The sequence below is a fragment of the Phoca vitulina genome, unplaced genomic scaffold (assembly GCF_004348235.1).
Source record: "Phoca vitulina isolate PV1807 unplaced genomic scaffold, GSC_HSeal_1.0 scaffold9, whole genome shotgun sequence".
Taxonomy (NCBI): domain Eukaryota; kingdom Metazoa; phylum Chordata; class Mammalia; order Carnivora; family Phocidae; genus Phoca; species Phoca vitulina.
In genome coordinates this window covers 50,453,352-50,479,945 of record NW_022589712.1, presented here as the reverse complement: position 1 = coordinate 50,479,945, position 26,594 = coordinate 50,453,352, and the positions used below count along the sequence as shown (strand labels likewise).

Here is a 26,594-nt window from a genome sequence, read left to right as displayed (position 1 = left end):
TCTTTTTTGAGTGATGAAAATGTGATTATGCTGATAGTTGCATAACTCTGTGAATATACTAAGAACCACTGAACTGTACACTTTAACTTTAGACAGGTTAATTGTAGGGTGTATGAAATATACCTCAATAATGCTGTTTAAGAAGAAAAACTACTGTTTTGATTTTTCACATCCAGATCTGAGTTTATCACTTTGGAATTAGTAGAAACTTAACATGTTGTCTACTTTTTTAAGCTTTAAATTAGGTTATATCAAAAGAAGTTGGTTCAGTCATGAAGATATTTATCATTACATTCTATTTTTTGCTTTTCCCAGTGATATCTTCTATTATTTTCATTCAAGTTTAGGTCTATTATAAAACTTGCACTTATACTAAAAAAGTTATTCAACAAAAAAATATTTTGAAGAAAGGGTTATAAGAGACATACATTAAGTAATTCTCTAGGGAAAATAAGTGGAAATTATGTTCTGAATAGTTTCATTTCTTTTTGTGTAAGAAAAAAAAAACACCCAAAAAACCAAAAAGAGGAATTTGAGACACAACAGCATTCAATGTATTCTATCAAAGTATAAAATGTTGTTTTATCACTAAAGTTTCTACCATTATTTCAGATTGCAATATATTGTTTTCTACATGATATCCCTGGTTTAATACTCAGTATAGAACACTTTTGTCCTATAAACAGGCAATTTGGGTATTTTGGGAAATGGTTATTTAAAGTGGGGAGTAACATTCAAATAATTCATTCAGAATTTAGCAATTTAACAATATGCACACACAAAAGAATATTAAAAGGAATTATATTCTTACAGAATAAAACCTAAAGATTTCAAGTAATTTTCAAACAATTTTTATTTCTAGGACAAAAGTATACAAATAAATTATAAAGGAGAAAAGAAAAAAAGAATGGAGAAAAAGTCTGGCTAAAGTTTTTTTTTTTTTATGTCAGGGGTGCCTGAATGTCTCAGTCGGTTAAGTGTCCAACTCTTGATTTCGGCTCAGGTCATGATCTCAGGGTCATGAGACAGAGTTCCATATCCTGTGGAGTGTGCTTGAGATTCTCTCTCCCTCTCCCCCTCCATGCTCACTTTCTCTCTCTCTAAAATAAGTAAATAAAATCTTCAAAAAAATTTTATGTCAAAAAATTAAAAGCTATTTAATATACAAAAAGAAGAAGCAAAAAAGAAAAAGACAATAGAAAAGCCAGGAGCCATACTAATGATATTTTTAGATAATTCACTGATTTATTACAACATGTACATCAAAGGCCATGGGTAAAAAAGACTTGTAATAAACTGTGTTTAGTATACTTTTCTTAAATATATTGCTCATCTCACCAAACCTAAGATATATGTGAAAGAAAATATAATATGAATAAACTTACATTCTTCTTCTTTAGGGTCAAGCTGTGTAACACTAACAGATAAACGGTCCACACGTTCTTGCAATGAGTTAACTCTGAAGGAAAAACTATGTGCTTCATTGAACAATTCTCCAAATATATCTTCAGCATATTTGCCTATGCAAAAATGAAACATATACCATAAAATTTAATGTGATGAGAGATAAATATCAGACAATTTAACATTTTAAAAGTGCTGTCCTAATGAATTTGGCATTTATTTGGAACTAGTTTATACTTTAAATCCTAAAGTAACCAAAGTGAGACAGAGTGGGAAAACAACATAAACCCTGGGAAATCTGGTTTTAAATACTAGCTCTACCACTTCCTGCTAGGTGTCTTGTGCGTAAAATGCAAATACTCTACCTGCTTTATCCATACCTGCCCAGTTGTTAAAGTTAGAGAACATTATGATGTAAAAGTACATACAAATAATACCTCTTTTAAATCAGCATTCATAAATACACTCTACACTAGAACTGATTTTCAGGCCAAATGGCAAGATCTAAGAGTCTTCATAAGACCAACAGAAGACCAAAACATAGATTCTGAAAATTTATGAGATATTTTATATTTTCTTGTTCTATTTTCCTAAAAAAAAGCATCATAAATCTAAAATCACTGTATTTTCTCTAGTCATATAAATTTCTATTACTGAAAAGAATAAGCAAAAATAATCCTATTCTAAAGGAGAAAAAAGGAGGAAAAAAAAATAGAAATTTCTATCTAGTAAGTAAGCCAGGGAGAAGTTTAGGTAACCTATAATGAAAACATTATTCAAGTGTATTTAGAACATATAAAGTAATGCATACTTACAATATAAAGGTGAGTCAATTATTATGTGCACCTTTGAATAAAAAAAAAAATTGATGGTCTTCCTAAATTAAGACATTTCAGACCCAAAGATACTGTGTAGGTTAAATCTAGCTGAACAGTAAGATCTATTGAGACAGTTCCTGAGACAGAGATAATAAGTATTTATTAAATGAATTCATTAATCTCACTGGTTTATATTTGAATAATATTGCATTTTTTCAAGGTACTTCAATAAATTATCAGTTAAATCAACAAGTATTTAATGAGGGCTCGCCCTGTGCCAGGCAGGTGGATGACCTTCTGAAGGCACCAAAAAGTAAAACATAAAATTCCTGTCCTAGAAGATTCTATAATCTTTAAGAAAAAAAATCAGAACTTTAAAGTCTCTATAATAAATTAAGAACTTTAATGTCTACAAAAATATAATAAAAAAGAATCATTTTGTATATATTCATTTACTCACATATATCTTTAAACCAAATTGACTGAAAAGGTCTCATGTGCCAGACATTGTACCAGACCCTGGCTATATAAAAATGATGGAAGAAGGTCTCTGCCATTGATGAGTTTTGAACAGAGGGAGAAACAGACATCTAAACAAATACGAAAAGCAATTTAATAAATAAGTCCAAATCTTTATTCCATTCACTTTGAGGCCTTGGTATCAATTTCCTCACCTGTAAAATAGGGATAAAAATATCTGCTTCAAAAAGAATTTATAAGAAAAGGAGACAGTGAGCAAAGAACCTGGCAGAGTTCCACATACAGGGTAGGAGGTCAGCAATAGACATCCCTTACTATAATTTAAGGTAAAAGCCACAGAACATAGAGAAAAAAGCACCTAAATTTTGGGTGTAGGATGGTGTCTGAGACACTTTCAGAACAGTTTCTCTGGCAGATAAGGAAAGCACCCCAAGTCCCAAGTGTAAGAAAAGGCAGGTATAAAGTTATTCATTTATTCAACTGATGTTAGGGATACAAATGCTAGGAATACAGAGAGAGAAGAGACAATTTCTTCCTTAAAAGAGCTTAGTTGAACATAGGGATCCTTAATTTATAAGCTGTAAACCAATGGAAAATTATTCACAGGTTTTTAAATGTTTTTTCCGGAGGGACCACAGTTTCTCAAAAGATTTTTTAAAAAGAGTCTATGTTCCCCCCACTACAGGTTTAAGTACTAAAGTACTTCAGTGGATAAAATAAACATCCCATCTGTTCTCTTTTCATATCCCTTCTTAATTTCCAAATTTACCTCCTCTTTCTCTTTGAGGTAAAAGGAATAAAGTTTGTAATGTAAAATTGATTGGGCATGTATCTGAATTTGAATTAACCTTAGAAGTATTATCCTTCTTACCCTTCAAGAACCTACTTGTTCTCCTTACTATCTTATCATCTATGTTTAAATCTAAATCAAAATCCTCTCAACTAACATTCTCTGTTTTCCAAAATCAGGGTCTGCCATATTATCCAATATCATCTGTCCCTTTAATCCCCCTTACATATTTATTTTTGCCTCTATTCATTTGCCTATTCTTGCAAGCTAAAAATACCTTCCTTCCTCTTTCCTCTCCATTTTCCAAATTCTTTTGTTTCTTAAAGGCCCAATTCAATTCACATTTCATTCAGCAAGACTCCTGTAATGACTTCACCTTATTTTTATCTCTTTTCTCAGTCCCTGTAATCTAAAACTCATGATTTTAATTATATACATGATCACACTGTTCAGAATGGTTTCAGTATTAATCATATTCGACTCTTCAATTCAAAAGGGGTATACTCTTTTCAGACAAGAACCACGTAGCTTTATCACACAGCCAAGTGTTCAGTGTTATCTGTTTATTGTCTATGTTTCCAATTAGTCTTATCAGGCCAATCTATTTATCCTCCCTCCTACCTTGCTATCATCTATCTGTCAAATTTAGGCTCTACCAGCTCATCTTGGTAGCATGAACTGGCTGTATTCAACAGAAGGATGGCCTTGGGAAGAGAGAATGGCAAAAGATCCCTCAGGTAATTAGAGACTCAATGGTCATAAGACAACAATAAAATGGGAAAGAATTTTGGTATAAAAGAAGAAATTTATAGAAAGTGAATTCTATGTTTTCAGTTATTATCTATTATAAAAGAATTGTGCTCTACTAGGAAAAACATTTTTGTAAGGAAGAAGACAGGAGGCTGTCCCCTAAGACAGGAGGATGTCCCCTGCAATTGACCTTTATTTCGGTGTTCTCTTAACACTTTTGGTGTTAACGATAGTACCAAAGTCAACATCTCAATTACCTAGAACCATTTTGGATAGCCAAGTTTACTAAGTAATTCACAGATTATTTAATGCATTAATTATTTTAACTACTTTGGATGAAAACTGATGTAAAATCTATTTTAAGCTTCTCCGTCTTAAGTAGAAATACAAAATTAAACATAATTTAATCTTTTCTTGAGGACTCAGTAATGAGTTGATTATGAAATCAAAATGTTCTATGTGAGAAAGCAGCCTCGAAATGTGTAAGAATATCTGCTTTTACATGAAATGGCCTCTATCCCGTTTTTATATTGCTTCTCCCCTTATGTCTCTTCTTCCTTTGCTGTAAACTACTTCTTTTGACTGGCTTAGGTAACACCTGCTTCTATTTTTATCTCCCCTATACCTTCCTCTTTTAATGTTATGAAGCATATATGTTTGGAAATCAGATCATCAAACCTGTATGAAATATCAAAGTAAAAGTAAATGACTCTGAGAGAGGAATCAATTGGCTATTTTATGAACATAGTTTTTAGTGCATGGGCTTGTTTATTCTGGCTAGCTAGGGGCATTTTAAATTTAATTCTGGATTTCCAACTATATCAGTGGGAAAACTGCCAGAGAGTTTAATTCCAGGGCAGTAAACTATTGTTACACCTTGCTACAATATTTATGGGTTTTCCTTTGTTTTTGAATCTCTACAAACTGCTTAGAAAATGTCTACAATAGTCTCGGATTCCAAATCTGAAGCACCAGTTATATTTTTACAAGGTATTTCTATTTTGAGAGTTTGGCTACAACATGACCATGTGCTTGCTGATAGATGTTACTTACAGGGATTATACCAGACTTGAACATTCCTTAAGTTTCCTCTTTAGGTTATATTAAAAAATGGGTTAGTACAGCAAATTAACACTCTTAATTGTTATATTAGCTCTAAATTCTACATTGGGAATATACCTAAAACAACATGCCTGTATTAGATCCAAAATTCACTTTAAGAAATATTTTAACTTGGGGTGCCTGGGTGGCTCAGTCGTTAAGCGTCTGCCTTCAGCTCAGGTCATGTTCCCGGGGTCCTGGGATTGAGCCCCGCATCGGGCTCCCTGCTTGGTGGGAAGCCTGCCTCTCCCTCTCCCAATCCCCTTGCTGTGTTCCCTCTCTCGCTTTGTCTCTGTCAGATAAATAAATACAATCTTAAAAAAAAAAAAATTTTAACTATATTGTCATTTCTATGCTCTTAATATGTATTTCAATATTAACTGATGTACTCATGTACATGTAGTAATACAAATTTTACTTTATTTTTATTTTTTTAGAAGATTTTATTTATTTATTTGACAGAGATAGAGACAGCAAGAGAGGGAACACAAGCAGGGGGGAGTGGGAGAGGGAGAAGCAGGCCTCCTGCCGAGCAGGGAGCCCGATGCGGGGCTCCATCCTATGACCAGAGCCGAAGGCAGACGCTTAATGACTGAGCCACCCAGGCGCCCCGTAATACAAATTTTATACAAAGTCATGTTAGATTCAATTAGTGCTAGGTCACAAAAAAGGTCAGCAAATGTCTTTAAAAATATCGTTAATTATATACTAATTTGATACCTAGGACTCTTCTTTTGACTTGTCTCAAAAGTATATTCTACATTGACTTTCCCAAGAAAAAAACAGGTAAATAATATGTTAATGATTCACTGCCAATAACCAACCTGAAAAAATAACCACCGAAAGAGCCAAAGAATATACTTAAATTCAAATAAACATCCTTTTATTTTTAAAACTATTTCATAGGCAATGTAGAAATTTAGTGCTCTCACCAAGAGCATTCAAAGGTAAATTTTACGTTGCTCTAGCTACATGTGTGTATGTCCAAATGCTCCCACTTGAAACAGATTAACAACCTCTCTTTATCTTGTGCTAAGTACTCAATTATAAAAAGAAAGAAAGAAAGTTAAAAGGAAAAGAAAAGGGTCAATCTTGCCTGTAAGGACAATCTATGTGGCTAGGTATTGCTAAGATACATCTAGGACCACTTAGAGAATACATCTAAGGCCAAGAACATCTTGTTTTTTTCTTTAAAATAAAATATAAATGTCTTGTTAAAAAGCTAAGCCATCAATTCAAAAGACAGATTGGATTTATTTTTTAAATTTTCTTGATTTTAAATTTAGAATAACTTACCTAATTCCTTAACTCAGTAGTTCTGTTCTGCAGTCTTATCATGGGAACACATTGCCTATCTCCTCCCCTACCTGTCCCTTTACTATCTGGCCAACCTGCTTGCCTTTTGTCTGAGAGGCCAGGTTCATTTGCTATTTTCACAGCATGCTACCTGTCACACTCCTAATGTCCTTTAGACAACTCACTTGACTAACCTAATCCTCTGAGTAGTGACTAACTCACACCTTTTAATTTTAAATATTTAATAATCTAAAAATATTTCCTTAGGCTAATAGAATATATGTAAAGAGAGAGATACCAGTGAATAATTGAAGCCTCTAAAAAAGTAACAATGATAATTAGCAAGCAAAAGTACAACCCTGGCACTACCTTTCATAGATCCAATCATATTTTAAAAACAATTTCAGTAATTCTTGTCCATCATGTGATCCTGCTCCTAAAATTGTCCTTATTTCTCTTTCCCAGAGGAAACATGCAGAGAAGAAATGATACTAAAACTCATTAATTTTATTTAAAATGGCTACATTTTTCAAGATAACTTTGTATTCTTCTCATCAAACATCCCCCCAAATTAATCATAAGAACATCTTCTTAATACTCATACTCTAAAGCATAACATTCTGGTTTGCAAGAAATATTTTTCATTGATATAAAAATACTTACTTAGGCTACTTAGTTGTCTAATTATATTTGCCAAAGAAATATTGGTTACACATTCTAGTTCATTCTTAATGCCTCTAGGCAGTGCTGTGTGGCACAAGTGCCTAGGATCAATGTTTCTTTTCACTAATGGCATCTTGTGATCAACCTCTGTGTCAGTTCACCTGTAGGAAATCAAACAGTAAATTAACATTATTCAATTGTACCCAACACAGAGTAATACCTCATCTTTCACATTTAATAATAAAATATTTTTGCTAGTACAAAGACAATGAAAATGGAGTTGCTGACTAAATGAATCAAAATTTATTAACCACCTTTCATCTTCAATTATTAGAATGTCAACATCATATAAAAATTGAAAAAAACAATTTTCAATGTCATTTGCTTTATAATGAACTCATAAATCACTATCACTATTATTCTCCTAAAACCACAGTTTTTACTTACTACAACTAGATTTTTGTTTTGTTTTCAGAAATGGTGTGAAAGGTCTTCTCTAAGGAAGCGCTTAAGAGAATTAAAGAAGCTGGAAGAATAGGATCAAATTTACACTTCCACATAAAATGTATCAGGCATTCAATGGCTTAGAGATCAAATAGTCCAAGTAATCCTACATCTTCAATCTCATCAACACCGACCATATCTTTAATTGATTAAATAGTTCCACTTTCTTCCATTATAGGCAGCCCTTACTTCCCAGGTCTCACATCTGCACAAATTTCAGTTACCATAGGTTTAGTTCAAAAATACCAGTTTCCAACAACATGGTTCCAATTTCACTTACCACACTACATTAACTACAACTGCGGTAATATAAATTTCCTTGTTAGCACTTCAGTCTACAAAACACTATGTTAATAAGAGATGTATATTATGATCAGTGACTGATCACTTCCTTCCAAAGTTGGAAGGTGACTGGTCATTCAATTCACCTGTCTAAAGACAGCAAAGCATGTAGCTGGCTTACCTTCTTGCCCCAAACCCACCTGAAATTTTACAAAATGGGTAACTAAAAGAGAGAATTGGCCAACAAAGATAAAAGTACAGTAAATAAATGAAAAATGATAAAGCTGGAAGTGAAACTGAGTTCAAATGTAAATGGAGTAATAGAAGAAACAGCCAATTGTGGGAATGTTGCCATTATCACTGTTTGAGAGACTCTAGATCTGCAATCAGAATTTAGTGAAGGTAAACTTATTGACATAAATAAGGAAAGTGGTTGAGACAAAAAAGAAAACGTCCCTGAGAAAGTGAGGCAAGCAAAAAACTTCACATTAAAGAAACTCTTGGAGATATTTCCTGACATTAAAAATGCAAAAATAAAATGTTGGAAGCTGATCCAAATGGACAACTTGCCAAGGCACAGAAAAGATGCTCACTCTGGCTAGACCTACTATTCTAATTTATACAAGGAGATGGCGAAGCACTGTTCAAGCTACACTTGATAAGTTTTTTACAAAGAAATAAAACACTTTAATTCTAATTGTTTTTAATGTTTTACAGTACATTGTATTACATTAATATAGTTTTACTTTTTTTTCATTTCCCTATATACATTTTAACCAACATAAGAGAGTTTTTAACATCTTTACAAAATTTTTTAAAGATCATAGAACAATTATAATTTTTCCCATTGATTAAGATTGTTACGTGTGGTTTTATTTTGTATGGTCATTTTTTTGGTCCCACACTACCATGCAAAGTGAGGACTGCCTGTACTCATCCAGTGATAATGGTTATGAAGAAAGTTGTTTCAAAATATTACCCTAATCGCAAAAAAAGATGGACAGCTTTTGTTGTGATTAGAATAGTGCCTTTAGCTAAAATTCAAAAGCGTTTTGTAGAGAAAAACTCTCCTCTTCATCCTTTTACTTCAGTTTCAATATTAGATTCTTTTTAGTATTTTTCTGTCTTATTCCTTGGTGATTTTAATGGTCACTTATCTAACTCAACTATCAAAATCTTGGTGGCAAAAGTAAAATAAAGCCTAACAACTTTATCTCCTAAATCCTGAGAAAACTGCCTAATTTCTGTTTTGGAGGGTTTACAACACCACCTTTAATGCAGGATCCTTTGTCATATTGGGAAAGGGTGAAAAAAATCTAAAAGGTATAATTTAATTAGCAAGCAAAACTAAAATCAAATTCATTTCAGTATTTTTTTAAATACTGCAAATGATAAACAATAAAAAAAATACTGCACAGAATGAACCAATAACATATATGTTAACATCTTTTGATCCACCATTGACTAACTTGCCTATCTAAGGGTGAAAACCTTTTATTTAATAAAAGAGCTAAAGTATAGTGCTAACACATAAAACAACTAATTCTAAAAATTGTTAATCTATTTTCTTAGGTTGTAACTAAATATAACAAGCAAAAATTTCCCAACTATTATATAACCCATGTGGTTATAAAAGTAAATTGTTTGCTAAAACAATTCCTAGGCTGCTTCATCTATTTTCCTGGGTTCTTAGCAATTAAACTCCCAATTATTGAAACAAACATCAAGAGATTGAGAGAATGCAAACTAAAGTCTACATCCCCTAAAGATTTTAAATTATTTAAGATAAAATAATTCAGCTAAAATTTCAATAAATCTGTTTCTTAATTCAAAGAACATTTCTTATGGGTTTAATTTTAAATCCCAATATGAATGTTAAAATTAAAAACAAAATTAGCTACCATACTGCTAAAGGCATCATGTTTATTTATTTATTTATTAAAAGATTCCATTCATCTATTTATTTGAGAGAGAAAGAGAGAGAGAAGAGAGTGCAAGCAGGGGGAGGAGCAGAGGGAAAGGGAGAAGCAGACTCTGCATTGAGCGCAGAGCACGATGCCAGGCTCAGTCTCCCGACCCTGAGAGCATGACCTGAGCCAAAATCAAGAGTTGGACACTCAAACAACTAAGCCACCCAGGCGCCCCAGGAATCATGTTTATTAAACTAGTATATTAAAAATCTTCTTACAGAAGAGTAAGGAAAATGAAACTATTAAAATCTAACCATAGCAACATGTTTGATAGAATTCTATATTAAAATTATATTTTGGTGATTATTATTAATATCAATATGTTCTCTAAGTTATTTTAAGAATGCTTTTGTTGATCCAAATTGAGACCACATATCTATATAAAAGTATGAAGCAATATGTAAAGTGTTAAAAATAATCCAAGATCAGATATCACAGTAATTTTATGGCTTTGGAAATCAGAAAAATAAGACATCCAAATTCTCACTTTCAGAATTCAAAAATGGACTGTAGAATTTATTTAAAATGTTTAAAAGATTCCTTTAGTAACAACTACAAGAAAAATAAAATAGTTGCTTTTAAAAAAACCACCATAAGATAATTATAGTTAATAACTGCCTTGTATGGGTTATACAAAGAACGTAAGAATTAAGAGTATTCTATTATGTCATTGATGACAAGTGATTAATTCCTTATATTCATACATCAATGAAACAAGTAAGCTGTGATCATTTAAGGGTGTTTCTGTATTTATAAAATGACATTAATATTAAATAAGGAAAATTTTATATTAAATTATAGAAAGGCAATTTTCAATTTTCCTAACACTATTCAGACTAAAGGATTATATTGTGACCTAAGAGAACAGGTTAGAATAAAATAACTATTCGAATAAAAACAAATTTCAGTATTTTATTTTTATTTTTAATTTTTTTTTTAGATTTTATTTATTTGAGAGAGCGAGAATGAGAGAGAGAGAGAGCACTTGAGAGGGGGGAGGGTCAGAGGGAGAAGCAGACTCCCCGCTGAGCAGGGAGCCCGATGTGGGACTCGATCCCAAGACTCCAGGATCATGACCTGAGCTGAAGGCAGTCGCCTAACCAACTGAGCCACCCAGGCGCCCCAAATTTCAGTATTTTAAATACTTTAAGAATTTTTAAGGGAGCCAGTGATTTTTAAGAAATGTCCTACTTCCCTAAGATTAGAAGCTACTTAATTATGTGTAACAGAGCAATTAAATAATTTGAGCACAAGAACGTTTAAATGGAGATATGTTTTTAATGGAAATAGTTTTCCCAATAAACATCTACGCAAATGATGAAATGCTTTATAATTCTGACAGACACAAGGGATTAAAATAATATAAAACATTATGAAATAAGAATGCATGAAATAGGGTCGCCTGGGTGGCTCAGTCGGTTAAGCGTCTGCCTTCGGCTCAGGTCATGATCCCAGGGTCCTGGGATCGAGTCCCGCATTGGGCTCCTTGCTCAGTGGGGAGTCTGCTTCTCCCTCTGCCTGCCTCTCCCTCTGCTTGTGCTCTCTCTCCCTGTCTCAAATAGAGATAAAAAAATTTTTTTTAAAAAAAAGAATGCATGAAATAAGAGTTCACATTAACAAATATATCAAATCTAATTAAAAATACTTATTTCAATTATGTAAAACCGTAGGTCTTTAAATAAAGTGATTTAATTTAAAATATATAAAAAAGGATATTTAAAATGTATCAAGAACATAATTTTTATAACTTCCCCCAAATCTATACTGTATATAGCCCAAACTGTTTTAATATTATAAATAAACTGAAATAACTGTTTCAAGTAACTGAACTTATCAGTGAAACAACATAAACTTGTATAAAACAATAGTAGGGATATATAAAAATAACAAATCTCCCTTTTGTTATAAGGAAAACTTCAAAATTACTCATTAATCATAAATCTCTAAAATTCTACACACAAAGATATGGCAAATCCAAATTAGGCACTCATAGGATTAAAGAACTATTAATCATGCTGAACACCTCTATTTATTTGATTGCTTTGAGATGTTCTGGCCCTATTAAAGAATTTGCCCTAAAAAAGTGCTATCCTTACCAGAAATAAATAGGTAGATAATTATATCTTTCATCTTCAGTCACAATAACAAAGTATTAAATTTTGATAGATGAAGGTTGAAAAGAAATGAAGAAATAAGCTACACACTCTGCAATTCATTATGGACATTACTGTTAGACTCAAGAAGAAAACTGGAGGGTAATGAAATAATAAATAGTATTAAACACCTATTGAGTAGAATTAAGATTAAGGACAGTCAAATTAGAAGTAAGATTCACTAGATAGTAGTAATTATGTGACTCCAAGTCATTTTCAAAGAAAATATGTATTTCTTTTAAATTAATACAACCACAACAGAAACTTACTTGACAAATCATTATACAAATGTAATATTGCTCCAAGGTTATTTTTAGTGGTTTAAAAGATGTTAATTTGAAATCTGAGGTAGGTATACCACAAATGCAGATTAAACTATATGAAAAACAAGATCAAGTATTCTTTATACTATTAAGAAGTAATACTTCTAAAAACAATAATTACCTATGAAATAGGTTGTACTTTAAATGAAAAATTATACTATGGATACACTGCCATCCATCCATTCATCTAGCCATTCATTTATTGAACACCAAAGACTCAAGCACTGTGCTAAGTGTTAAAGGGGTGAGCAAAACCAATCTCCCATGGATTAGCTAGAATCAAATATCTAATTATATTTATGATAAGTGCAATGAAGTAAAAGTACTGGGCACTACAAATAGATCTATTTCCTTAAGGAAATAATATTTAAGACCAATAGGATTAGTAGGAGTTAGCTAGCTGGGTTGGGGGAGCGTGTGTGTGTGTGTGTGTGTGCATGTGTGTGTGTGTGTGTGTGTGTGTGTATTTTCATTCTAACTTAGAAGGTGCATCATGTGCAAAGACCCTGAACTGGGAAGGGGCTTGATTCACCCACACAGTATGATAGCAGTCCAATAGATAGGAGTGTAGTGAGCAGAGACTAAGAGTCAGCAGGGGATTAAGTCAAGTAGGACCCTGAAGGTCATGTGGAAGATTTTCAATTTGATTCTAATGGGAAAAAATTCAAGAACTTTAAGTAAAAGAGTACCAAGATCAGAAATGGCTGTTCATTCTAACTGCTCTGTGGAGACTTAGTGGGGAAGGGGGCAATGGCAGAACAAATGGAGGTGGACCAATTAGAAGATTGAATTAGAAGATGACTGAAATAGTCCAGGTGACTGAGATGGTAGTCATCTGGACAAGGTGATGGTGATATAGAAGCATGTCCGTTTAAGATATATCCTGAACGCAGAATCAATAAGATTGACAATGGGTTAGATATATGGGTGAGGTCTAAATTCCTGGCATAAGAAACTTTCTGTGGTCAACCAAAACTAAAACTAATTTCTGAAGCAGATCTATTATTCCTATCCACAAAATCTATGGGATTAGGAAGAGATTTAGACCAACACTAGTAATAAGTACTTGTGATGCCAGATAAGTGTGATCACATAGAGAGTAACTTAATGACATTTGGAGTAGAGCACTGTGAGAGAATGATGGCTTTTAAAGCCAAAACTAATCAAGAAGATAAAAGAGTATTTAGCGGCTTTCTTTTTTCCCTTTATTTTTACTTATATTTCATTATTCTCCTATATGACATGTGCCTACTTTACCTATTTTAGCTCCACAGGAGAAATCTTGTTCCACCTAACTCCTTTGTTCCCCTACATTGTCCCAATCTCTGGACCCTCCCTGTAACTTAAGTTCACTTGACTTCTAGACTAGAGGGTCAGAATGAACACAATATTCCTAGCATGTCACCTTCCAATGTCCCTATCCAAATGAAATGTCCAGTCATCTTCTTTCTGTAGGGGACAGCATGGCAAAAATGTGTATCTGCATTATGAAAAATTCAATTTCTCCAATGTTTAACTGTACCTTTCTTTTCATGTGTACTAAAAACCAAAATGGATTGTGATCACTGACAATGGCAACAGCCACACTATTCTGTGGAACTCTACATTCATTATGGGACAAATTTCATTTCTTTCTCTTTTGTTGAAATTTACCACTCAAATGAGCATTTAAAATACCTCCTTAAGTATCTTAAGGCTAACAGTGAAGTGATATACAGTATAGGAAAACTTGTGATGTTTGTACACTAAAAATTTAATAATGTATTAGCGCTTTTTGAAGGAGGAAAAAATACTTCAGATCCCTGATACTAACTTATTTTGAATATAATGTTACTTAGCAGTATACAAATATAAAATCAGATGTAAAATCCTTATGCTTATAAATCTTTATATAATTATAAAGTCAAAATAAATTTTTAAATTTTTAAATTTATATATATTTTTTAAAGATTTATTTATTTATTTGAGAGAGAGAGAGAGAGAAAACGCGAGCAGTGGGGTGTGGATGGAAGAGGGAGAGAGAATCCTCAAGCAGACTCCCTGCTGAGCATGGAGCCAGATGCAGGGCTCAATCCCAGGACCCTGAGATCCTGATCTGAGCCAAAGTCCAGAGCTGGCTACTCAACCGCCTGAGCCACCTAGGCACCCCCAAGCCAAAAGAGATTTAAAATTAAATACAAAAATACAAAACCAATAAAATTCAAAATAACATTATTAAATATGACAAAAATCACTTCGTTTTAATTCAATCATTGCTTGCTATATGAATCTTGTACTGACTGCTCCAAAAATCTGCTTTATTTTGTTCATGCCTGTCCTGCTATACAACAGCTTTTCCTTTATTTGAACTATTGTGAAATTTTATTCATTTGTGACCTAACTGACACTATTAGGTTTTACTATGTTCAAATACAACAGTTAGGTCCAAGTGTGTTCCTGTAATATCACCATTAGACTGAAACAATTAAAGTTGTACTATTTGGCACCAAAGTTATGCTAAACACAATCATAAACAGAGATACTAAAATTATTTCCCAGGACTCATCATAAGGTAGACATCCAAATGATTCAGAATATGCTTTCATTAAGTCCTTTCAAAGTAAAGAATTTTTATAACAAAACAAATGAAAAAACAAAAAGTAGAATCAGACCTATAAATACAGAGAACTGAAAACTGCCTAAGAGAAGAGGAATGGGGGGTAAAATGGGTAAAGGGGAGTGGGAGATACAAGCTTCCAGTTATGGAATGAATAAGTCATGGGAATAAAAGGCACAACATAGGAAATATAGTCAATGATATTGTAATAGCATTGTATAGTGACAGATGGTAGCTACACTTGTGGTGAGGTTAGCATAATGAATTGAGATACTGAATCATTATGTTGTACACCTGAAACTAATGTAGCACTATGTCAACTATACTCAAAAAAATTTAAATAAAGAATTAAAAAAATTTTTAAATTCATAGAGAAAACTCACAAACATCCAAAAATATGTCCAGGCTGAGAACCATTCTAGGCCAAGCCAAAGACATCACTCAAGGAAGTGCAATGAGTTGTTCAAGAAGCAGGGTTAGAAACAGAACCTATTTGTGTACATGCATGTTTTATCAAACCTTATTGCTTCTTTCATATTAAGATGTATTTATACAATGTGCACTTTAAAAAAACCATTCTAACAATTCACTATTCAAGGACTGAGCAAAATTTCACATAAGAGGACAAACAAAATGATTCTTTCACAAACCAAAACAGATGAACACGTATTTTTAAAAAGTAGTAAAGTACAACAGTTATGTATCATAGATTACAAGCCCACCAACAGATTCCTTCTGTACCTGATTTATGCCAAAATATGGAAAATTTTACCCCCTCCCAACTATCTTTCTTTCATGTTTTGTTTATCTTCACATACATATTTCCAAATACTTACTATTTATCTCTTTCTGGATATCCTCATGAATAAAACCTCAAAATAACAAGCCCCAAACTAAAGTCATTATTTCTCCCCAGCAAAAATTTAGCTATTTCTTATGGTAGTTAACAGCTCTATCAAAGTATAGCCTAGTTAGATAGAATCTTCTTTGACTCCTTTCAGTCTTAACAAATCTAACCTGTACAAGAATATCTATTCAATTCCTAGGATATCATCTGATGATATCAAACTGTTGGCATTTTCCTCAAAATTTTTGAAAATCTTCCAAATTTTTGTATAAATTTATATTTCCACATCCTCAAAAACGTGGGCTTTCTAATACCCACGTTATACTCTGTAAAATATACCATAATTTATTTGACGATCTCCTAATTCTGGACATTTTGGTTACTTCTAATTTTTATGGTAATAAATAATACTTGATAAACTTACATTATATAAATCTTTATACAAGTTCCTGGTTATTTTCTTGGAGTATGAAAAATTCAAGACTCTTAAATATTTATTTCCAAATTGCTTCCAATAAAATTATTCTATTTTCATTTTTACCACATATGAGAATATTTTAACACTTTTTCAGCTCCATTATTTACTGTCTATGAGACCTCTTATAGTTCAATTTCCTCACCCTGAAGTAGGGAGAATACCACCTAACTCAAGGGTATTTTATGAAAGTTAAAATGGTTGTTACATGCAGAGTTTTTAGAAAAGTCCTTGGCACTCCTGGATAACCAACAAGTCAAAAAAGAAATCAAAAGGAAAATCAGAAAATATCCGGAGACAAAAATGAAAACATGACATACTAAAACTTACAGGATGCAGCAAAAGCAGTTCTAAGAGGGAATCTGATAGTGATAAACGCCTACATTAAGAAAAAAAAGAAAGATTTCAAATAAATTACACTTCAAGGAATTAAAGAACATGCTAAATCCAAAGTTAGGAGAAGGAAAAAAATAATAAAGTTAGAGCAGAAATAAATAAAATAGAGAAAGACAAAAGAAAAAAAAAACAATGAAATTAAGAGTTGGTTTTGAAAAGATAAACTGACAAACTTTTAGCTAGACTAACCAAGAAAAAAAAAGAGAAGACTCAAATAAACAAAATCATAACTGAAAGAGGAGACATCACAATTGACACCAGAAATACAAAGGTTCATTTGTAGCTACTATGAACAATTATACACCAACAAATTAGATAACCTAGAAAACATGGATAAATTCCTAGAAATATACAACCTATGACATAATTAGGAAGAAAGAGAAAATACGAACAAACCAATAATGAGTAAGGAGATCAAATCAGTAATCAAAAACCTCTCAACAAAGAAAAGCCCAGGACCAGATGGTTTCACTGGTGATTTCTACCAAACAGTTAAAAGAATTAAAGCCAATCCTTCTTAAACTCTTCCCAAATACTGAAGAGTAAAGAATACTCCCAAACTTATTTTATGAGGCCAGCATTACCCTGACCAAAGCCAGATAGAGACTACAAGAAGACTATAGGCCAATCCCCAATGAATACAGACACAAAAATTCTCAGCAGAATACTAGCAAACCAATTTCAACAGCACATTAAAAGGATCATTTACCACGATCAAATGGGATTTATCCCTGAGATGCATGGATTTGAACATATGCAAATCAGCACCACATTCACAAAATGAAGGATAAATAACATCTCAATAGATGCAGAAAAAGCATGTGACAAAATCCAACATGCTTTCATGATAAAGCTGTTCAAAAAACTGGATATAAAAGAAACATACATCAACATATTAAAGGCCATACATGACAAGACCACAATTATTATAACATTCAACAGTGAAAAGCTAAAAGGTTTTCTCTAAGACCAAGAACAACACAAGGATGCCCACTCTTACCACTTCTATTCAATGTAGTACTGGAAGTCCTAGCCAGAGTAATTAGGCAAAGAAGAAAGAAAGAGAGAGAGGGAGGGAGGGAGGGAAAGAGCATCTAAATTGGAAAGAAAGAAGTAAAACTGTATCTATATGAAGATGACTATTATAACTAGAAAACCCTAAAGACTACCCAAACACACTGTTAGAACTAATAAATTCAGTAAAGTTGCAGAATACAAAATTAATATACAAAAAATCAGTTGTATTTCTATACAGAAACAACAAACCATCTGAGAAAGAAATAAAGGGAACAACCCTATTTACAATAGCATCAAAAACAATAAAATTCTTAGGAATAAATTTAACCAAGGAGGTGAAAGATCTGTACAATGAAGACCATAAGACACTGATGAAAGAAACTAAAGACACAAATAAATGGAAACTACAGATTCAATGCAATCCCTATTAAAATTCTTATGGCACTTTTCACAGAAATAGAAAAAGCAACCCTAAAATTTGTATGAAGCCACAAAAGATCCCAAGAGCCAAAGCAATCTTGAAGAAGAACAAAGATGGAAGCATCACAATTACTGATTTTAAACAAATCTAGAAAGCTATAACAATTAAAACAGTATTGTACTGGCATAAAAATAAACACATAGGTCAAAGGAATAGAAGTGAGAGACAAGAAATAAACCAATGCATATATGGTCAATTAATATTTGACAAGGAAGCCAAGACTGGCTTGGGTAAAAGATAGTCTTTTCAATAAATAGTGCTGGGAAAACTGGATATTCACATGCAAAAGAATGAAACTGGACCCCTATCTTACACCACTCACAAAAATTAAGTCAAAATGTATTAAAGATTTAAATGTAAGAACCAAACCCATAAATCTCTTAGAAGAAAACTTAGGAAAAATCTCCTTAACATTGGTCTTGGCAATGATTTTAGGAATATGATACTATGAGCACAAGCAACAAAAGCGAAAATAAACAAGTGTGACCACAGCAAACTAAAACGCTTCTGGACAGAAAAAGAAAAAAATCAACAAAATGAAAAGACAACCTATGGAATGGAAAAAAATATTTGCAAACCATTTATCTGATAAGGGGTTACTATCCAAAATATATAAGGAACTTACACACTCAATAGCAAAACCCACTAACAATCCAATTAAAAAACAGGAAGAGGAACGAATAGACAGATATTTTTCTAAAGACAATGTACAAATGGCCAATGGGTACATGAAAAGATGCTCAACATCACTAATCTTCAAGGAAACACAGATCAAAACCATAATGAGGTATCACCTCACACATGTCTGAATGGCTATTATCAAAATACAAGAGATAACAAGTGCTGGTGAGGATGAGGAGAAAAGGAAACCTTGTGCATTGTTGGTGGGATTATGAACTGGCACAGCCACTATGAGAACCAGAATGGAAGTTGCTAAAAAAAAAAAAAAAAAAAAAAAACTAAAAATAGAATTACCATATGATCCAGCAATCTCACTTCTGGGTATATATCCCAAAAAATGCAATCGCTATTAAGAAATATCTGCACCCCTATGTTCACTGCAGCATTATTCACAATAGCCAAAACATGGAAACAACCAAACTGGCCATGGGGAAATGAATGGATAAAAAAGTTGTGGTAAATATATATAATGAAATTTTATTCAGCCGTAAAAAATGACATTCTGCCACTTACAACAACATGGATGAACCCTGAGGGCATTATGCTAAGTAAAAATAAGTCAGAGAAAGTGAATACAGTATGATTTCACTTTTATGTGAAATCTAAAAAAGGCTGAACTAAAAAAAAATAATAAAAATAAAAAAGCTGAACTCACAGAAAACAGAGCAGAACGGTGCTTGGTAGGGCCTGGGGGCTGGGAGAAATGGGGAAATGTTGGTCAAAGGGTACAAACTTAAAGCTATAAGACAAATAAGTTCTGGGAATGTAATGTACAGCATGACTATCGTTAACAATATTGTATTATATACTTAAAAATTGCTAAGAGAGATCTTAAATGTGCTCACAACAAAAAGTGGCAATTATGTGAAGTGATGGGTGTGCTATTATGGTAATCATTTCACAATATATGTGTATCAAATTATCACACTGTTATATGTTACTTACATCTCAAGAAAGCTGGGGGGAGTCCCTGTTACATAGTAAGTGCACAATAAATATTACTACTATTATAATTTCTCACCAACATTAATCACTAAGAGATAGAATTGACAGTACTAGATGATTAATTTTTTTAAAGATTTATTTAGAGAGAGAGAGTGCAAGAGAGAGTGTGGGGGGAGGGAGAGAGAATATCTCAAGCAGACTGCACTGAGCATGGAGCACCCCCACAAGGCTCAATCTCACAACCCTGAGATCATGACCCGAGTGGAAGTCAAGAGTCGGCACTCAACCAACTGAGCGACCCAGGCACCCCTCTTTGACTCATTTTAAAGTGGGAAAAATGATACAGAAGCAACATCAGAGAGCAAAGAAGATACCCATGTCTTTTCTAAGTTTAATATATGTGGGATGTATGAATTTAGGTAGCACTCCCACACAAGAGGGTACAGATGAAACTAATTTTAGGGACTAGCCAGTTATCAGTTAAGGCAAGGAGACTGAAGGTTTAAGTTTGGAAAAGAGGACAAAAATAACTATATATAGGGAAGTTTGCAAGTCACAGAAACAGAAGCTCTCTGGAGCACAGTGGAAGGATTTGGGAAAGATGGAGAAATGGGTCAAATGAGGAACTGTTCAAAGCAATACAAGATGTGAGTTCAGAAGATCATAGAACACAAAGGCCGCTTGTACTTCTGCCAGCTGACTCAGAAAAACAGTGAGATGAAACATAATGGAATTATTTCTAGGTCTTTCGAAAAGAATATGGGCATTCTGTTTGGTTTATGCTATGGTCCTGAAGGTGTCCAGAGATGAAGCTATGCAACACAGAAGTAAATACGCTTTCAAACTTTACCACATATTGTCCTACAGCTAATTACTGGCATCGGAGGGATAATCATCTCACTCCGACTTCCAGTTCAGTTGTTTCCTTCATTGTAACAGATTGACATTTTCTCCTAAATTTCATTCCTGGATTTGCAACTAATTACTTGGAATAAATAATCATATGAATATAGTTTAATTTTTCTTTAGTTGCATTTACTGTTTGCTATGAAAAAGCTGATTTGCTATTTTCCTGCCCACTCGTAGTCTCATGAGATCTTCACATAATTTTTTATCTTGGCATTTCACTACACAGAGGAGTGTTTTGGCATTTCAAACCTGGGCATTTCAACATGTACTTTCTGTTCCTGAACATTTTAAAAAATACAAAATAAAACTAGTACCAACATTAATTCCCACTGTTAATAGGTTTCAGAAAACCCAGCTATTTTTAAGAATTTTAAGCTGGAAAATATATTGGAAGCCAAATAATTCATCTTTCATTTTTGTAGATGAACAAATTTACCTGAAAAAGTTAAGAAACTTGTCTATTAACAAAACTGACAGCAGAGCTATGATTAGATTTTAGGTTTCCAGATTTTGAATCTACTCTTCTACTTTTAATTTGCTACTATTTTTAAAATCTATTTTATATTCTTGAGAAATCAGTCTCCCAAATTTCACAATTTTTTCAGTGGTATTTTGAAGTTTCCCAATTCCCAGATTACCACCTCCTTCAACAAATACCTCCAGATTATGTATGATGATCAAAATAGAGGTGGTAAAAGAGATATGAAAGAAGTAAAATACCTTACCACCCAAAAGCTTACAAGATAATGAGGAAGCAAAGATATATGCCAAAAACTTAAAAATATTAAAATTGAACATATGGATGGCTAAGGTTTAAAAGTAGGATAAAACAAATTATTAGGTAAGCAAAGAGAATGAAATCAAAACAAGCTAAAGAGGTTAAGGAAGACAATAGTGATAACAGACCTGTGCTATATTTCACTGTTAGCACCATGTAGCTAAATTAAAATTAAACCATTTAAAAAGCAGTTCTTCAGTCAACTAGCCACATTTAAAGTACTCAAAAGCCACATGTGGCTTGTGGTTGCCACATGTGACAAGACAGCTACAGGACATTATACCATGACTGCAGGAAGTTCTACTGGACAGTACTGATGCCCAAGATGGATAAAATGGCAAGGAGACAAGATATGTGAAGTCAGGCATAAGGGAAGAAACATGAGAAAACTTGCTTGAAAGGTACATGGAGGTAGAAATATAAGATAAATGCAATCAAATTGAAGATTTTTAACTTTTTGATATTCAAGGAAGAACACATGATTCTTCTTAAGGAGTAAAAGATCACAACAGCTGATTTTAGAGAATTTTAAAGACATTTTACTGTTTCCTCTGGATTAAATGTGAAAGGATGAGGCAGTAAACTGCTGGATCATATATGCGGTATATAAACACATACGTCTGTATCGTTTAGTATCGCTAAATGGTTTCCCAAAGTGCTTGAACCAAATTTATACCCCACCAGCAATTTATGATAATTCCAGCTATTTGACATCCTTGCTAACACTTGGTATTATACACTAATAATTCTTAAGATTTATTTATGTATTTTAGAGAGAGAGAGTAGGAGGGCAAGTTGGAGGAAAGAATCTTCAAGCAGACTCCCTGCTGAGTGCGGAGTCTGACAGTTGGCTAGACCCTACAGCCCAAGAGATCATGACCTGAGCAAAACCAAGAGTTGGATGCTTAACCAACTGAGACACCCAGGCGCCCCTATACATTAATACATTAATAATCTGATGACCCAAGCAAGACTAATAACATTTTATTCTAAAGTTTCATCTAGTCTATCAAAAATTTTAATTTCTAAAGTCTTTGGCCATTAAGTAATAATTATAATAAAATATTAAATATATTATTCTTGATTGAATCTTTTCTGGAAAGTAAACAATCCGTAGATAAAACCCCTTCCATGCTATAGAAACACTATTCCCTACATTCTGTAATGTAAGATTTCTATAAACTAAAGAATTCTATGATTGGTCTAACTAATAACAAGATCAACAAAATGCACAGCTACACTAAGTCATCTATTATACAAATTTAAATAAAAATAGATACTTTAAAATATTAAATTTATATTTATAGACATACATTAAATCACAATATTAATCACAATTGTGAGTCAAGAATTTGTGAAACTTACAAAATCACCTCTTCTATCATGTTCAATTCTTAGTTACATCCTCATTTTTCTACTGTTTTCTCTCATGACAAGTGAAAGAAAATACAAATATTATTAACATTTTAGTTTTATTCCCTGATTTGGACATGGAAATGCTATGCTGAATCAAATCAGTGAGAATAATCAATCTACATTCTATTTGAGTCTCACAATCATCCCTTTACAAGCATTTATTATCATTACTATTACTTTTTGGTTTTCTGTCCTATTTTTAGGAAAGAATATATAAACCTTACTGAGGCATGATATACTACATGTAATAGGCAGAATTCTTAGATGGCCCCCAAATCTCCTGCCCCCAGTGCTACTTTTATGATTATGTTATATTGCATGTTAAGAGAGATTTTGAAGATGTAATTATAGCCATTAATCAGCTAACTTAATGTAGGGAGATTATATGTGTGGGCTTACTCTAATCACATGAGCCCTTTAAAAGCAGAGTATTCTCCAGCTGATAGCAGAAGAGGAAGTGAGAGATTCAAAGCATGAGGGAGATTCACCTGCCATGGCTGGCTTGAAGATGGAAGGGGCCACTTTTTGAAAAGGACCTGAGTGTGGCCTCTAGGAGCTAAGGGCAACCTGACAGCCAGGAATAAAATAGGAACCTGAATTCTAAAACTGCAGGAAATGGATTCTGACAACCTGAATGAGCTTATAAGCTGATGTTTCTCCAAAGCCTCCAGAAAGGAAATTAACTCAGTTGACACCTTGATTTTGGCCTTGTGAGACCCTAAGCAGAAAAACAGACATGCCCACCCAGATTTCTTCCTTCCTTCCCTTCCCTTCTTTCTCTCGCTTTCTTTTTTCTTTCTCTCTTTCTTACCTTCCTTTCTTTTCTTTCTTTTTTCTCTTTCTTTTTTTAAGATTTTATTTATTTATTTGACAGAGAGGGAACACAAGCAGGGGGAATGGGAGAGGGAGAAGCAGGCTTCCCGTGGAGCAGAGAGCTGGATGCAGGGCTCGATCCCAGGACCTTGGGATCATGACCTGAGCCTAAGGCAGATGCTTAAAGATTGAGCCATCAAGGCGCCCCGCCCACCCAGATTTCTGACCTATGAAACTGTTAGATAATTAAGAGTTGTTTTAATCTGCTAAATTGTGGTGATTCATTAAGCAGCAACAGAAAACTAATACACTGCACATACTTAAAGTGTACAGTTTGATCCATTTTAAAACAATTTTACCACAGTTTAACACTGTGAAATCACCAGTCACCCCTTATATTTTCTGTGTCCCTTGGTAATCCCTCCTTCCAACCATATCCAAAAGCAACCACTGACTTGCCTTTTTTATGCCTGACTTCTTACCATTCAGCCTAATTATTTTGAGATTCATCAGTATTGTTCCATGTATCAATAATTCATTTTACCGAATAGTATTTCATTGTACGGATACATCATAGTTTATTCATCTGTTGAAGGACATTAGGATTATTTTCAGTTTAGAGTTATTGCAAATAAAGTTACTACGAGCATTTTGTACAAGGCTGTGTGTGGCCATGTTATTTTTGTTTTTTCTTGGGTAACATACCTGTTTGTTTTAAGGGCCTGGGGGGAGGGAGAGAGAGGTAGGAGAAGAGTTAAGGTTACTTCTGAAGTGAAAAATGAGAGGGATCCTTTTGACTGCCAAAAGTAAATTTCAGGAGCTGTGACCTCTCTTGTATCTGAAGAAATGTTCAAGGAAGTGGTAGTCTACAAACTGGCTGAATGATAGCAAGGAAGATGAGTTGATAGGCAGAGACTTAAGTCCCTTCTTTCTAAATTCTACTTTTCCCTCCCAACATATTTTTCAATGTTTTGATTCTGTTGCTTATATGCCTAATAAAATACAATATCATACAGATCACATTTAATGCATTTTAATGTATTACAAAGATGTCTGCATTCCAGATTTCTCGTTTACTATGATGAACAATGTTACTTTATCTTCTATGAACAGGCTATATGACAACAAGAACCATGGCACAGCCTTAGCCTAATCACAATGGAAGGACGCATTTTAGTAAGAACCTAGCCCATATGGGAAGACATCAATTAATATTTTTACACACATAAGCAAATAAAGAAAAGGGATCCAAAACAAAACATGCAATAAGGAGACTTGGTTACCACCACCTGAACTTAATAAATCCAAAGTTTATTGTTAGGCAATTTTGAAAGAATACAAATAAGTGATGAAATTCAGAATTCTGTCTCATAAACATATCTGAAGTGATTACTGGGAACTTACGTGAGTATATTTCAGAAAACTAATTCAAAGTGTTTTTAAAGAGTAAAAGTGATGTCAACACATCAAGAATGATTAGATGGGTATGAAAAAAATTTTCTATTTTTAGGGACAGGTCCTAGAACATAGGGAGATAAATTCTACTTTACTTCCCCTATTTTTTCCACGATTACTCTTCTGTGAGAGTCCACTCTGACCTAATCACATTTTTGCTTTTTCATTGTACAGTATTCTCAAGATAAGCAAGATATAAACTAAGATATGCCAGGCAGACAGCATATTTCTTCTTCAAAAGTCATAAAAGACAGAAGTACAGGGAATACTCCCTAACTCTATGAAGCTAGAGTTACACTAAAACAAAAAGTGGAAAACAACATTTCAAGAAAAATACAGACCAGTATCTCTCATAAACACAGATGCAAAAATCCTCAATAAAATTAGCAAAGTGAATTCAAAAATGTATAAAAAATTATACACCACAACCAAGTAGGATTCATTCCAGTTACAAAAGGCTGATTCAATATTCAAAAATCAATTAATGTAATCCATCACATCTATAGGCTACAGAAGAAAAATCACAGGATCACATCAGTAGATACAGAAAAAAATTTTGACAAAATCCAATACCCATTCATGATAAACGCAGCAAACTAGGAACAGAAGGTAACTTCCTCAACTTGACAAAGAACATCTACATAAAACCTATAGCTCACATCATACTTAACGGTGAGAAACTAGAAGCTTTCCTGCCAAGATCAGGACAAAGGAAAAGATGTCCCCTCTCATCCCATTATACTGAAAGTCTTAGCTAATGCAATTAAGACAAAAAAAGAAAAAAATATACAGATCGAGAAGGAAGAAATAAAACTGTCTTTACTCACAGATGACATGACTGTCTACACAGAAAATACAAAAGAATCAACAAAAAAACCTCCTGGAACTAATAAGCAATTATAGCAAGGTTCCAGGATACAAGTTGAATACACAAAACTCAAATTGTTTTTCTATATACAACAATAAACAATTAAAATTTGAAATTAAAACACACTGACATTAGCACCCAAAACCCCAAAATACTTAGGTATAAATCTAACAAAACACACATAAGATCTGTAGGAGGAAAACTATAAAATTCTGATTTAAAAAATCTATAAAGAACTTATCAAACTCAACACCCAAAGAACAAATGATCCAATCAAGAAATGGGCAGAAGACATGAACAGACATTTTTCCAAAGAAGACATCCAAATGGCCAACAGACACATGAAAAAGTGTTCAACGTCGCTGAGCATCAGGGAAATCCAA

General features: G+C 33.2%; 1 protein-coding gene across 6 annotated transcripts in view; it reads right to left on the bottom strand.

Moving 5' to 3' along the window:
• The window catches only part of WASF1 (WASP family member 1), a 74,285-nt gene that overhangs the window by 19,486 nt on the left and 28,205 nt on the right, over positions 1-26,594 (bottom strand). For 5 of the 6 annotated variants that reach the window (XM_032408085.1, XM_032408086.1, XM_032408083.1 and 2 more), the window contains exons 2-3: positions 7,303-7,463; positions 1,386-1,520 (exon numbers count right to left, since the gene is read on the bottom strand). In XM_032408085.1, the coding sequence (XP_032263976.1) occupies positions 1,386-1,520; positions 7,303-7,435 (268 nt within the window). In that variant the 5' untranslated portion in view covers positions 7,436-7,463. Of the gene's footprint in view, positions 1-1,385; positions 1,521-2,219; positions 5,530-7,302; positions 7,464-26,594 lie in introns of those variants that run through there. The other variant, XM_032408088.1, reaches the window with a different exon arrangement.